Genomic DNA, 15672 nt, shown 5'->3' on the forward strand with positions numbered 1-15672 from the left:
AACCAAATGATTTTTAAAAAAATGAAATAGTCTCTGCCCTCAAGGAACTCACATTCTATTAGAGGAAACAACATGGACCCCTATAAGTAGATATAAAATATGTACAAAGTAAACTTGAGGTAATTTCAGCATTCTCACCTTTTCCCATCTTTGCAATTGATTCAATCAATCAGTAAAGCATGGTTGCTGAGATGTCTTATAACTCCAGGTTTGTGATCCTAAGATCCTCTTTTTTAATTGCCTACTGTGTACTAGGTACTGTGCTAGGTACCCTAGTGATACACAATAACAAAAATAAAATACCATCAAGAAGCTTACATTTTAATGGGGAAAAATGTAAATGTAATATATGTCAAATATAGTGATAGAGATTGGACCTAGGATTGCCTTAGTATATGGAGCTTCCAGCTGAGGAAATCTCCTCTACGGAAATAAGTCAGCACTTTATCTACAGTTATATATAGTCTTAAGAGAGTTGCCTCAAGTACTAAAATGAAATGGCTTGACCAGACTCGGGCAGCATGTTTCAGAAGCAGGCCTTGATACTGTTGACTTTGAGGTTGACTCTCTGGTCACTATACCAGTCTGCCTTTCAAAATATATACATAGTACGTATTTGCAAGCACATATAAGGAAAATGCAAAGTTATTGTGGGGAGGTATATTTTGATCTGTTTGGATGGCCCTTGAAAGTGTTGCGTGCCACGTGTGGTATGTTGCCTGTCCCTCCAGAACCATGATGAGATAAACTTAGCCATTGTTCCTGCAGCGGCATGTCAGTCTCCTCTGGGGCCCTACCCACTGTTCCAGCCACTTTCTAAATCAACATGCCCTTCCCTAATCACCGGGCCCTTTTTGTTGCCAATCCCTTAGCACAGTAAAGTTGAAAGCCCTTGGCTCTTAAATGAAATGCTTTTTCATTCATCCATCCATCCATCCGTTCATATGAAAGGCAATAGGAAGCCCCTGGAGTTTCTTGAACTCCAGTAGGGTGACAAGATCAGACCTGTGTTTTCGAAGCATCAGTTTGGCAACTATGGAGCATGGATCGGAAAGGTGAAAGACCGCGGTTTGGCAGGGAGATGAGCTTGTAAAGCAGCAGCAGTGGGTTGGGAACTCAGGCCTCTCCGACAATATTTACAGTGCCTCACCCCTGTATTTGTTTATACAGCAGAAAAGCTCAGGCAGTCTTATCTCCAGTAAGGAAGGCATGATGTCCAGGACTACAGTGGTGGTCCTCCTACTATAGAGGCTGCTGGGCATAGGGATAGAATGTTGGGGGCAGAATCATGAAGAGCTGGGTTCAAACTCTGCCTCAACACATACTGGCTGTACAATGACTGTTGAGTAACAACCCTTTGAGCCTCGGTTTCCTCATCTGTAAGATGGGAATAAGGGTGGCTGTGAGATTCTAATAAGTTATTTAAAGCACTTTGCATATATAACTGTCATCACCATGCTCCTTGTTAGACCACATCTGAAGTATATTCAATTCCGGGTACCACATTTTGGAAAGGACATTGACAAACTGATGAAAAGTGGCACAGCAGAGTCGATAGCCAGCCAGGAAGACAAATTCAAGTACCCCCTCTGATGAATATTGACTGTGTGACCTTGGGCAAGTCACTTCATCTCAGTGCCCTAGGCAGTTCTGTTAGGATGATATATTACAAAGAAGGTTAAGACATGCATTGGCAGAATTTGTAATCATCTGGGAGTTGCCTATACCTTCATGACATTAAGGTCCAGTCACCACCCCTATTGATAATTAGTGAGGGCAACAAGAATTCCATCTTCAGACATTCACTGGCTGTGTAACTCAGGTCAAGTTTCCTAACCTGTCTGCCTCAGTTTCCTCAACTGTAAAATGGGGATCATAATAGCACCGACCTCACAGGGTGGTTGTGAGGATCAAATGAAACAGCACCTATAAAGCATTTACTACAGTGCCTGACACGTAGGTAAAAATGTTTGTTTCCTTCCCCACTTTCTTTGAACAAGCAAAGATTTCCATAAAACATTAGAAGTTATGTGATTGGCCCTCTTTCAAAGGCATAGGTGCATATTATTCTAAATACATTTTTTAAAAATCATCCAAAAAGAGCATTGGAAGAGTCAGGAAATCTGTAAGGTCTAGTCCTAGCTTTGCCATAACCCGTGTGATCACTGGCAAGGCATTTGGTTTCTCTGGGACTTAATTTCTTCATCTGTAAAAATGAGAGTTAAATGACTATGAAGGTCTCATCCAACACTGACTATCCAAATGTTCTGTAATGATGATGAAGGGAGACACTGCCTTCATCATCTCCCCTAATTTGGGAGTATATTTGGCAGGAGGTGTCCTCATTTCCTTATCTGTGCAGTCCAGGGCTTGAAAATGAACTGGCCAAAATCTATATTAAAAATAGAATGAATAGGAGGAAATTATTATTTTGGTAAGTGAAATGTAGTTTCCTGAATTCTAACAATTACCTCTAGTCATTTTCTGGTTTATCTCTGGGATCTCAGACTCTACTGCCACTTTATATACATATTAAAAAAACTCAAAGTGCCTTTGTTTTTGTCCAGACCTGTGAATCTGTGTAGAGCACTGCTGAGCTGAAAAAACTCACTCTAATAAGTCAGCAGGCATTTATTATGTGCCTAGTTGGTGCCAGCAACTGTGATCCCACCAATACGCACCAGCAACTGTTGTGCAGTTTATGGGTTTAGAGCACAAGTTCTTAACTTTTGAGGGGTGTGTGTGTGTGAGAGAGAGAGAAAGAGGAATCCCTTGGGCAGCCTATGGACCCCTTCTCAGAATGTTTTTAAATGGCCAAAATCAAATACATAAGATTACAAAAGAAACCAAATATATGGAATTATACTGTTTTCAGGATATTTTTAAAAAATAAATTCTCAGATCTGACTTGATGAACTCCTGGTTTCCAGAGCTGCCTGGGACACAGAGAGATTATGTGACTTGCCCAGGGTCCATGTAACCTGTATGTGTCAGAGGGATGACTTGAACCCAAGCCTTCTGGGTTACAAGTCCAGTTCTATCCAATATGCCTTGCTGCCTGTTATGACATCTATAAAAAGAGGCATCGTCTACAGCAACTGAAGAAAGGGGAATATAAATTATATGCCAATTTATTGGTATTTCCAGAAGGAGGCAGTGTGGAACAATGGAAAGAATACTGGTCTTGGAGTTGAGTGTTTGGTTGGTATTCTGCCTCTAACACTTCCTAGCCCTTTGACCATGGCAGTCACTTGAACCTCTCTTAGGCTCAGTTTTCTTATATATAAAATGGGAATGATGACCTGCCTTAAAAGGTTACTGTGAGGATCAAATGAGATGATATGTAAAGTGCTTTTTGCAAACCTTAAAACTATATACAAGCTAGTCAAAGTCAGTATATACACAATAAACTTCGAATTATTCAGGAATTGCTTCTCTAATTCATGATTACGTAGGTCCCTAAGATTTCCTAGATCTTTGTGCTCTTTTTTCTTAAAGAAGGATGAACATAGAAAGAAAAAAGGAGTAACATTTCAGCTGGTTGTTTTGGAACTTATTAGCAGCTTTGGTATTTGTAACTGGTGAAACAAAACAAATATCCAAAACAAATTTTTAAAAAACTAACCTACTGTGGAATTGGTTAAAATAGGAAGATAACAGGAAGGTAATAATAATAATAATCCCTGCACATGGATTAACTGGGTTAAGTCCAACTTCCACCATTATCTGGTTTGCTGCCTTCAGTGTTGTTTCTGGCATTAGCAGCATGTGTATTGGTGCACAATAAGCATTGATTATTATGGCAAAACTACCGAAATCCAGATTCCTAGCGTCTGGTATTGATATTGACAGTCCATTCTAGACATTGGGTAATCTTTGAAAGAATTTAATTTAGTAATAAATATGTTAAGCACCTATTGTGTGCAAAGCCCGGAGGCCTTGTGTCCTGTAGTGTCCTGATACTGGGCTGTACTTGGAGTCTGGAAAGCCTGGTTCTAAGTCCTCCCTTTTTCTCATACTGCCTGTGTGACTATGGACAAGTCATTTAATCCCTCAGGGCCCCCAGAAAATTCTCTGAGGCTATAAATGACAGAAGAATTGCTGGTCTGCCTTGCAAAAGGAGTTTCTGTTTTGAGCTCCCTATCCCACAAGGAAATCACAGTTCTGGACCTAAGAAGAATGTTCTAGTGCTGGAGTTACAAAAACAAAACCTTCCTTGCCCTCCAGGGAGGCTTCAGTTCTACTGGAGAGGGGAAGAATAGGGAGGATGTGTGTGTGGTAGTTTTTTTTTTTTTTTCTGATATCTAAAACTGGTTTAAATGAGGAATAATGATTCTGGAACTGGATCTGTGATTTCATGAGTATAGGCAAATCCCAGCTGAGGAAATTACTCTGCTGTGGAGGGTCAGCCACTTAGTGCCTTAGAGATTTGCACTGAGCACTGAAAGGGTGAAGTGATTTGCCAAGGATCACACAACCCTTACGTCAAGGCATGGCTGGGCCTAGCTCTCTATACCATGTTGCTTTAACGTGATTTAAATTAGTCTCACCATAGACAGAAGTGGAGAAGTAGTTCTTTTTGCTTTTTATCTTAATTCATGATCAGAAGGTCCACATATTATAGTCATGATTTGGGCTTCATTTTTATTCACTTTCCTGATTTCCTGCCTTTCACTGCCTTGTCCCTCAGTTGGAAGTGCTAACGTTAATTCCCACAGTAAATTCCCTAAAACATTTCGGTAGAAAGAACACCAAACTGGGTGCGATAGCAGAACTTAGGTCCTGGCCCTACTTACTCTCCATATGACTTTGGGTGAATTGCTTAGCAGCTATGAGCCTCATTTTGTGTAAATTGACTGTTGACCTCTAAGTCCCTTCTCTAAATCGATGATCCAAAAGAGCTTTAGAAGGGAATCCAAAGTGTGGATGTTTATTTTGCATAAATCTGCATCATTATTGACATACATCAGTAAGCTATAAGTCATGCAATTATTGGACTTGTAGTTAAAATGTTAACACTAGTCTATTTTAGGGTTTTGTTTTTTGACCATCCAAAATAACCATGGCGGGTAGGCAATGGATAGCATGGAAGGCCTGAATTCAGGAAGACTCATCTTCCTGATTTCATATCTGGCCTCAAGACTCTTACTAGCTGTGACAAGTGGTCAAGTCACTTAACCCTCTAAAATGAGCTGGAAAAGGAGATGGCCAACCACTCCAGTATCTCTGCCAAGAAAACCCCAAATGGAGTCATGGAGAGTAGGAAGTGACTATGCAGCAACAAAAATAACCAAGATAACATATATAAAGCTTTGAAGTTTGCAGATCTTCTGAGTCTCCTGACACCCCAGTGAAAGGTACAATAGTTACCTCCAGTTTACAGCCCAGGATACTAAGTCTCAGAAAGGTAAAGCCATTTGCCCTAAGTCACAATAAGTGCCCGGTGTCTCCGCTACTGGGGCTTGCCATTTATTTGCTAGTCACTTGCTTCAGCGATAAATGGGGAAAAGAGGAGGGGGAGGTCCAGGAATTCCTAGTGTATGCAACAGAGCCAATTGAGGGGTCATGTATAGAGAAGAGGGAAAGGACGCACACTCCGAAGGAACTGAGCTTGTAATTTAAGGCAAAAACCCCTTCGCACAATTAAAAAAAAAAAAGCCACTGTTACTCTCTAGCTAGACTAAAACGCTGGCTTGTGAAATGGAACCCCAATCTTCCCTGCGTCTGGGCGGCCAGGAAAGGGAACAGGGGTCAATCACCGGACTGCGCGATTTCGCGTGAATGACTGGCGCTGGAGAAAACACATGTGCTCCCGCCGTGCGTCCCCAACCTGGACAAGCTTCGAGGAAGGCTGAAACCTGGCTGTCTCTTCACATTTACTAGCCCCGCTCCCTCCTCCCATTACGCTGTTCTTTCTCCTTCCTTACACTGTCCCCTTTTTCTAACTCTCCTCTCCTGGGTCGAGTATGGAGGAGCGGGGATTCGGCCTTGGGCACAGGTGGTGGAGGGATGAGGTGGCCTCTCGGGTCCGTTCCAGCCCTGGGGACCTGACCTTATCCTATATGGTCTCAGCCTTCGGGGAGCCCCGCAGCCCCCGGGATAAATACCTAGATCCTCCGAGGGCAAACAAACCCCTGCCTCTGCGGGAGGGGCGAGGAAGCCTCCGTGGGGATGGAGGAAAGCCGCCTGCGCCGTACCGCGATCTTGAGGGGGCCGTGCGGAAGGACCAGCTGCGGGATCTGGTCACCCCGGGGCCGGGGCTGAGGACCTGGTGCGCGGGGGCCGCGGCAGTGACCGCAGGAGTCGTTTCAAACGCGAGCCTGCCGCGAGCCCCCAGCCAAGTGGGGAAGGACGGAGGGGCGCTGCGGCTGCGGGGGACGTGACGGGCAGCCAGCCCGGGGGCTGCGCCGTGAGCCCGGGAGCGGGAGAGCTGGGGGGAGGCGGCTGTGAAGAGCTGGGAGTGGGGCCGAGAGGGAGACAGGTCGAAGCGGGGGGAGGGGGGGGGGACGGGGGTGGGGGATGCGGCGCTCCCTCCTCCCCGTGCTCTTTCCCGGAGTCTCTCCGCCCCCAGCCTCTTCCTTCGCGGAGGTGGCCGCGATGGCGCGGGTGCCGCGTGCCCGCATCTTCTGGCTGCTGCGGCAGCAGCTGCATCGGGCCCAGCATCCCAGCTCTCGGGCCTGGGATGGAGAAGGAGGAGTCGCGGGCAGGTGAGAGGACGAGCCTAGAGGCTGGGGCCTGCGGGGAGGATTGCGGTGGTGGGAGGGGGTTGTGTTCAGGGCCCAGGTCCGCAGGCGGAAGCTCAGTCGGCCCCCTTGGCCTCCAGGGATTTCCCCATTGCAGCCTCCTCCGCGCCTCACCCGGGACCCCTCAGGCGGTACGTCCAGCACCGCTTCTCTAGCCCCAGCCTCCTTTATCGCTCAGACCACTTGGAAGCTCGCGTCCCTCACTTCTCTCCCCAGCAGGCCCTGGCGTCCTTGTCTTTGCTTCCTGAATCTTGGCCCTCCTGCCCTCTGAAGTATTTTTTCCTCTGGCTGATCCGCACGAATTTTTTAAAATCCCAAAGACAGGTCGTCTTTTTCACCGTACATAAATGATGGACAACCTGGGGTTAGGGACAGGTAGAGCATCCGAGTGTGGGAAGTTTGGCCGCCGCATTCTCTTTAAATTTTTCTGGGACAGAGAAGGAGCCTGGTATGTGCAGGGTTTTCTCATCCAGAATTCTTGCAATGAAGGTGCAGAAACTGCAGTCGTTGCCCTCAGAGAGTTATAAGATCACTTGAGCACCTTGATTTGTCCTGACTCTATAATAAAAATGTGGAATAAGCCAGAGGCTCCCTCATAGGAATAGTGAAGGAATTCAAGAGGTGGAATATACAAACTGATTTAGAGTGCTTTAGAAAGATTTCTATGATATTCATGAACCATGTTTTTTAAAATAAATTTTATTGACATCTGTTGTTTTTAATAATCTAAATCTCCCCTCCATACTACTTCCTCTATTCCTCCCATAAAACTAATCCATACATAGAAAAATTTGATTATATGCCATCTTCCACACCAGTGGTCCCTCTTCTCATATCTCTTACTTGCGGCTAAGGTTGTATTTCATAATTTTTTAACACTTTGCATCAATTCATATGTCATCCCATGCTTCTCTTATTTATTCTGTGTCATTTCTTACAGCACAGATATATTTCATTGTATCCCATACTTAACATGTAACATAGTTTGGCCATTGCCCCAATTGATGGACATCAGCTTCATTTCCAGTTCTTTGCTACTACAAAAAGGGCTAACTAATATATTTTGGTGCATATGGGCTTTTCCTTTTATTGATGACTTCCTTGGAGTATATTCCTAGCAGTGCAATCTCTAGGTCAGAGGGTATGGACATTTTAGCCACTTTATTTGCATAATTCCTGATTGCTTTCCAAAATGGTTTTTACTGATTCACAGCTTCACCAACAATGTATTAGAGTGCCTATCTTTCCATAACCCCTCCAACATTGATTATTCCCATATTTTGTCATCTTTGACAATTTTCTGGGTGTCAGGTAAAACCTCAGGGCTATTTCAATTTGCATTTCTCTTATTTTTAGTCATCTCTGGAGTATTCTTTCATATGGTTGTTCGCATATCTTTTGAGAACTGTTTGTTCGTATCCTTTGACCATTTAACTATCAGAGAACAGATTTTGAGCTCATTTTTGTTAGTTGTCTCTATATCTTATCTGAGATATACCTTATCTGAGATATTTGATAAAAAGATCAACAAGCATTTATTAAATGCTTACTGTGTTCCAGGCACCCTGCTAAAGCTCAGGGAATACAAAGAAAGGCAAAAACAATTCTTGACCTCAAGAAGAAAAGAACACATAAATATCTAAGTGCATACAGAATATATACAGAATAAATAGAAGGTAGCCCCAGAGGGGAAGTCCTTACCTGGGGAGACCAGGAAAGGTGACTCTCCTAGGTATCCTTCAGTTAACCCCAGGATTGGGCTTAAGTATAAAAGAGATGTCAGATGTTGGAGGCACTTTGCCAACTCCAGAACAGCTCAGAACCTTGGGGGAACATGAAGGATAGAGTTCACTGGAAGCACCCCAAATTGGAAGGCAGTTTGGGCACAGAATCATCTAAGTGTCTGAGATGTGTGGTGGTCTGCAAAATTTGTATCAAAGATTGCTGAAAAAAAAAAGTTTGTGATGAGTGCAACTACAGCAGCTATAGGTAACAAATTCTCGTTAGGGTATCCTGTGTTGGAAATCACCTGGTAAACAAAAAGCATGAATCAAGTGGCATTGATTCCTTCCATCTTTCTACCTGCACAGAATCAAGCAAGCCTTCTATCTCAGACTAACTTGCTTAGATAGAAACAAGATTTACAGGAGTAAGGAAACTTAGAGATTATTTGACCAACTCACTTATTGTATACCTGAGAAAACTTAAACCCAGAGATTGAAGGGACTTGCCCAAGGTTATACAAGTAGCAGCTAATAGAGCCAGAATTTAAACTCAGGTCCTCTGATTCTAAATTCATTATTCTTGCCATTACATCTTGTTGTCTCCTGTACCAAAAATTACCAATTAGTCAATATTAATTTATGAATTTGAAATAGATGCAAATGATTCATAGTGCTTACCTGAAGTAGTCAGGGTTGGGGAATCTGTGGCCTCGAGGCCACATGTGGCCCTCTAGGTCCTCAAGTCTTGAATCAGTCAAAGGACCACACTTGAGGACCTACAGGACCACATGTGGCCTCAAAGCCGAAAGTTCCCCAGTCCTCAGCTAGATCTTAGGACAAGCAATATTTTATCTATCTTTGTTTCCCCAGTGCTTAGCATGTAGAGTGCTTAATAGTAATTGTTCATTGAATTAAAATATTTCAGTATTCATAAATATGTGTGACAGTCAAAAGGAAGGTGCCTGTATCCCACCTCTTAACAAATAATTGGTTCTACAGCTAGAAATAGAACACTGGGTCTCCTGTCTTTCAGGCCCATAACTCTTTTTTTTTTTGAGGGGGAAGGCAGGACAATTGGAGTTAAGTGACTTGCCTAAGGTCACACAGCTAGTAAGTGTGTCAAGTGTCTGAGTCCAAATTTGAACTCAGGTCCTCCTGACTCCAGGGCCAGTGCTCTACTCACTGTGCCACCTAGCTGCCCCAAAGCCCTTAACTATTAAAAAGAAAGTTGCTTTTTAACTGATTACAAAGGAAATGATAAGATCTAAGCTATATATTTGGGACAAGGAAACAATTAAAATTCCTTTTCAAAATATACTCATTTAAAATGGAAACTGAAACTACGAAAGACAGTGTAGGAGCAAGTGTGGTCTCCTTCAGGGTTTTACTGAGCGGGATATGGTGTACCTTGGGATTTGCCATAGGTCACATGCGGATAGTAGGGAATAGGAGAAACTGAAAACAGGAAGGAGAAAAATTACAAAACAAGATTAAGAAGTAAGGGTTGCTCCCTGGAGAAAGAGCAGGATTTGTTAATGATCCATGGAAGTTAGAAAAAGGGACATACCCAGTGAGTATGTTATTTGCCTTTGTGGGCAAATATGTGTTCTGCACATAGACTTGGGTTAAAAAAAAACTGTATGATGTGCTTTGTACAAGATGATGTTGCTCTTTGTATTTTGAGGACTATACTTTCTCTACACTGACTCTTTTCTGTTTTTCAACATTCATTTTTTGTGTGCAGACTCATCTACCTTGGACCTGTTGTGACATTTACCAGCTTATTTCTGAGTTGAGGCTCTGACTCCTTTCCCTTTCATACTTATTTGGTGCAGAGGAAAGAGACATTTTCTTTCTGAAGATGAATTTGACAGACCACCTTCAGATAGCTCCCAACACCACCTTGCCAGTCTCCCCAAAAGGCAATAGCACCTATTTCCAGGAGGATCTTCAGGAGATCATTCACACAGCCACCTTGGTGACTTGTACCTTCCTGCTCGTTATCATCTTCTTCATGGGTTCCTATGGTAACATTATTGTTTTCATGTCCTTCTTTGACCCAGCCTTCAGGAAGTTCAGGACCAACTTTGATTTCATGATCCTGAACTTGTCCTTCTGTGACCTCTTCATTTGTGGAGTGACAACCCCCATGTTCACTTTTGTGCTATTCTTTAGCTCAACGGCCAGCATCCCTGATGCTTTTTGCTTCACCTTTCACCTCACCAGTTCTGGCTTCATCATCATGTCCCTCAAAACAGTGGCAGTGATTGCCCTCCACCGGCTTCGAATGGTGCTGGGGAAACAACCTAATCGAACTGCCTCCTTCCCGTGTACGTTGATCCTTACCTTACTTCTTTGGGCTACTAGCTTCACACTGGCCGCCCTGGCTACATTGAAAACTAGCAAGTCACACCTCTGTCTCCCCATGTCCAGTTTGATTACCAGAGAAGGCAAAACCATCCTTTCTCTTTATGTGGTTGATTTCACCTTTTGTGTGGTAGTGGTCTCTGTCTCCTACATCATGATCGCTCAGGCCCTGAGGAAAAATGCTCAGGTGAGAAAATGCCCTCCGGTCATCACAGTTGACGCTTCCAGACCTCATCCTTTCATGGGAGGGGGCCAGACAGGAGGCGTAGATAGCATCCAGGGTGCTGGACCAGCTTTATATAGGAACCAGAACTACAACAAACTGCAACATGTACAGACCCATGGATATACCCAGTGTTCCAATCAGCTACCAACTCCTGCTGCCAGTCGGCTCCAGCTGGTCTCTGCTGTCAATCTGTCTGCTGCAAAGGATTCTAGAGCAGTGGTCACGTGTGTAGTCATTGTGCTATCTGTGTTGCTTTGCTGCCTTCCCCTGGGTATTTCCCTGGTACAGGTAGTTCTGTCAAGCAGTGGGAGCTTTATCTTTTACCAGTTTGAACTGTTCGGATTTACCCTCATATTTTTCAAATCAGGATTAAACCCTTTTATATATTCTCGGAACAGTGCGGGCCTGAGGAGAAAAGTCCTCTGGTGCTTCCAGTATATAGCCTTGGGCTTCTGTTGCTGCAAGCAGAAGACCAGGCTTCGAGCTATCGGCAAAGGGAGCCTGGAAGTCAATAGGAACAAGTCCTCCCATCATGAAACCAACTCAGCCTACATGTTGTCTCCAAAACCTCAGAAGAAATTTGTGGACCAAGCTTGTGGTCCCAGTCACTCAAAAGAAAGTGTTCTGAGCCCCAAAGTCTCAGCTGGACATCAGCACTGTGGTCAGAGCAGTTCAACCCCCATCAATACTCGAATTGAACCTTATTACAGCATTTACAACAGTAGCCCATCCCAAGAGGTGAGCACCCCAAATAGTGTACAGCCAATGAACGTTTTTGGATTTGCTAAATTGAACATTGCTAAGCATTATCACACCACTAATGATTTAATGCAAGACTGTGACAGCATTTCTGCCAAGCAAATTCCAATTCCCTCAGTTTGACACAGTAGAGACTATAGAATCTTGTATAAACTTCCTTTGAGTTTGAAGCCCATTTTATTGGTTTTAAGCGTGTGTGTTTGTGTGTATGTGTGTCTAAGTATGTGTGTGTAAGCAATCAATGGTAGTTCTAAACTACAATTAAAAATGCAAATAAATAATTGCCAGTTGATTTTTTTTTTTGCCTATGAATGCTCAGTTACTTGCCCTTGAATGAAAATTAGTATTTAGTGATTGCTTTGCATTTTTCTGGAAATTGTAAGGATTGACATTAAAATATATTGTTTAGATTTACAGCCTGATCTGTATAATAATAGTTTTGTTAATTATGTCTATACCGAAACTTCGAATAGATACCAGAAGTTATTGTTAGTTACATCAAAATAGTAAATCAACAATGTAATGGTTGTTTGAATTATGAATTTGTTGTATTCTTAAGGAATGTAAGATAACAGACTTGTTAAAGGGAATTTTTGAGGAGGCAGTATTTTTAATGAAGGAATGATGACATTTGCATTTTTCAGTGTTTGAAATAGTTTTAAAAAGAGTATTTCTCTATAGTTTAACTGAATGTTTGACTATGGCAGAATGTAAAAAATACTTTGCACATATCTTAGAGTATTTCTCCTGAAGTTAGGGCCATCCCTTGAGTCACTTCTTAAAGAGCCCTATTCACTGAATGGGCTTTGCCTCACTCAGAGTGAGAACTTGAAAAGACCTTAGCTTAAAATGGCCAAGATTTCTCACAGAATCCTGGGCTGTCTCCAGCCATCCTGATCAATATCTGGCCACTGGACCCAGATGGTTCTGGAGGGAGAACGTGAGGCTGGTGACCTTGCACAGACCTCCCTCCCTCAAATCAAAGTCAATTGCAAGTCATGTTATCATCTCCCTGACGTCGTGGTCCTCTTCGAGAGCGAAGGACAAATCATAACACACAACACACATAACCACAATTTCCAGAAACATTAGGCCCTTTTGTCTAATAAGACAGTAGGCTAAGTATGCAACATCTTAGTCATTCCCTTTCTTTATTTTAGTCATTCCCTTTCTTTATTGTAGGCAGTATCATAATGGGTCAATTAAATGGTTATAGAAAGAGAAGGAGATATTTGGGGGTTTATTAAAAGTTAAATGCTTCAGTAATGAGTGGTCTTACTCAGGAGTTTAGGGAACGTGGCTACACCTTACAAAGTATTCTTTATGAATAAGGAACCATGAGCCTCTGTAATTGTGATTGTTTTGGTTAGATCTTATATGGGAAGCAATAATAACTCTCCTGTGAAAAGAAATTGGGATGAGAATGAGAATTTTACTAATAACCTGTCAAATCGAGTAGCCACATAATAACAATATTGTAATTTTTTTTTGTTTTTGCTTTATTTACTAAGTGAATTCTTAGTAGTGAATTATTAAGATTATCTTCAATGTCATTTCAAAGTATCTTCTCTTCAATTACCTATGGTTGCAAATGTGCAGAGGTTAAAAATATATTAAATATTTCTTTGCCTCTGACTAATTTTATTGTACACTGTGATCTTAGCATAACCAGTGTGAGATTGTTGATTCTGTGAGATTTTTTTTATTTTTCTACTCATCTTTATGGGTTTAGGAGAAATTACAACATGACAACAATCAGCAGAGTTTTCAAGTAAAAAATGTAAGATTGAGCATTTTACAGTTTAGACTTATTTTAATTCATTCTGATCATGTATATAATTACTAGATGCAATTATAACTTTTGAAGACAAAAAGCATTGCTTAAAAATTTGTGCATTCAAAAACAGTTTTCAATTGCTTTCTATCCCCATATATACTTCCAATTTCATTTATGATTGATTATTAGTTTGAATTTCTTTCTTTTCTTTTTTTGGCTTTGATCTTTGGACAGTATAGTGTAGTGGAAATATTCCTAGACACAATGTCGAGAGACATGGGATCAATTTCTGCCTTCAACATTTACTAGTTGTTTGACCATAGGCAAGTCACTTAACCTCTCTGAGCCTCAGTTTCCTCATCTGTAAAATGGGTATAATAAAAACTATAGCACCTACCTCACAGAGTGGTTGTGAGGATTATAATGACATAATGTAATGACGTAAAGCACCTTGCACTTAAAGCACTGTATAAATGTCTGCTTTTCTCCCCTTCATTTTTAAAGCCTTTGTACTTTTGTTTGGGGCACAGTATTTTTATTAACAGCTACCTTTACCTCATTTTTAGTCCTGAATACTATTGTGAAAACTTAATCGTTCATGTTGGTTCTGTCTTTAGGTTTTAACAATTAATTAATTAATTGCCATTTTAATTGGCTACTATTTTTCACAAAAATCCTGAGAGATAGGTTGGCATGTTATCTCTCTTTAACAAATATAAATCTGAAAAACAGATAAATAATTGTTTGGTGAAGCTCAATTTTGTCTTCTTTCTCTAAGCTTCAAGTCTGTCATATATCCCCAAATAAGCTGCAAAATTCTTTTACCTATATTAAATTATATTCCTGTGCTTTTTTGGTTCAAATATTTAACATATGATTTCAGAAAAGAATTATTACAAAAATTGTTTGAAGCATTTCTAACTTAAAAAGATTAGGTTTTATTTTTGTGCTTGTGGTTTGGAAGAATTTTCCATCATAGTTTTCATCTTTTTGGAAAGAAAGGTTACAACATGAAAAAACTTAGCATGCACATATGATATACTGAGTCTTTTTGTACTCATCTATAAATTATGTATTTGCTTTGGTTTGCATGAACTACACTATGGGCCAGACTTTCAGTCTCTTTTGTATTCCTTGTATCTTCTTTAAGGGCTAAAATGGGCATGAAGGGGAAAGAAAAAGTAGCTGAATATGAATAAAAAACAGGGATTAATTAATTAATTATAACAAGTTACATAGATGTATTACTGTGATGCAGTGATGTATTTTCAAATATTTTGTAATATTTGTTCTCAACTATAAACCCAGATTTGTATTTCTATACTAATACTTTAAGAGTTCTTTTAAAATGTTTGGAGAATCATATTAAAAATTACAAAATTTCTGAACTTCGCTTTGTAAAGAGATCATTACTTTAAATGAGTTGACATATATCGACCTAAAACTTTCGATATTCTGCAATTAACATTTTTAACAGGTAGGTAAAGAAAGTTACGTTGAAAAGAACTTACAACCTCATGGAAATAATTCTTTTAACGGCAGAATTCGTGAGATGAAGTGATTAATTGTGTAATCTTCACAGAAAATATGCGATTATCCATGGTAAAGAACCCTAGATGTTACCATAAAATTTTACTAAGATGTAATTTTTGTCCCAAAAGTATCGCTAAGTCAAGAATACTTAAAATACATTTCAAAATATAAGATTTATTTGGAAGTGGTTGAACCTTGGCAATAAATCAATGAGAATTTGATGTTCAAAGATCAAAATAGAATCACTGTATGTGGTATTTGAATTTAGATTTTTAGGCTGAATGCTCAAATGTCTTGCACACTTTTCTTTTAAAGCATCAATCGTAGTCAGTTCTGACATGACTTATTGCCTCTCCAAAACAGAAAATAGTCCCTCCTTTCCAATCCATCAATGGGAATAATTATTGCCCTTACAAGAAAGGATAATGAGGTAGATAGTGCAGTGGATAGAGCCCCTAATACCTGAAGCCAGGAAGACCTGAGTGCAGGCCGCACCACAAATACTTACTAGTGGTGTGACCCTAGATAAGTCACTTACCTTCT

General features: G+C 41.0%; 1 protein-coding gene across 1 annotated transcript; it reads left to right on the top strand.

Moving 5' to 3' along the window:
• The first annotated feature begins 6384 nt into the window (after positions 1-6384).
• Positions 6385-14982, top strand: GPR75 (G protein-coupled receptor 75). The gene is made up of 2 exons (XM_036748356.1): positions 6385-6707; positions 10212-14982. The coding sequence occupies exon 2, from the start codon at positions 10329-10331 to the stop codon at positions 11940-11942; it is 1614 nt and encodes a 537-aa protein (XP_036604251.1). The 5' UTR covers positions 6385-6707; positions 10212-10328; the 3' UTR covers positions 11943-14982.
• The last annotated feature ends 690 nt before the right edge of the window (positions 14983-15672 follow it).

This window comes from Trichosurus vulpecula, chromosome 3, assembly GCF_011100635.1.
Source record: "Trichosurus vulpecula isolate mTriVul1 chromosome 3, mTriVul1.pri, whole genome shotgun sequence".
In the NCBI taxonomy this organism is placed as follows: domain Eukaryota; kingdom Metazoa; phylum Chordata; class Mammalia; order Diprotodontia; family Phalangeridae; genus Trichosurus; species Trichosurus vulpecula.

What these genes read in the sequence shown, in the direction of transcription:
- GPR75 (XM_036748356.1), top strand. Translation starts at nt 10,329, where the DNA reads ATGAATTTGACAGACCACCTTCAGATAGCTCCCAACACCACCTTGCCA.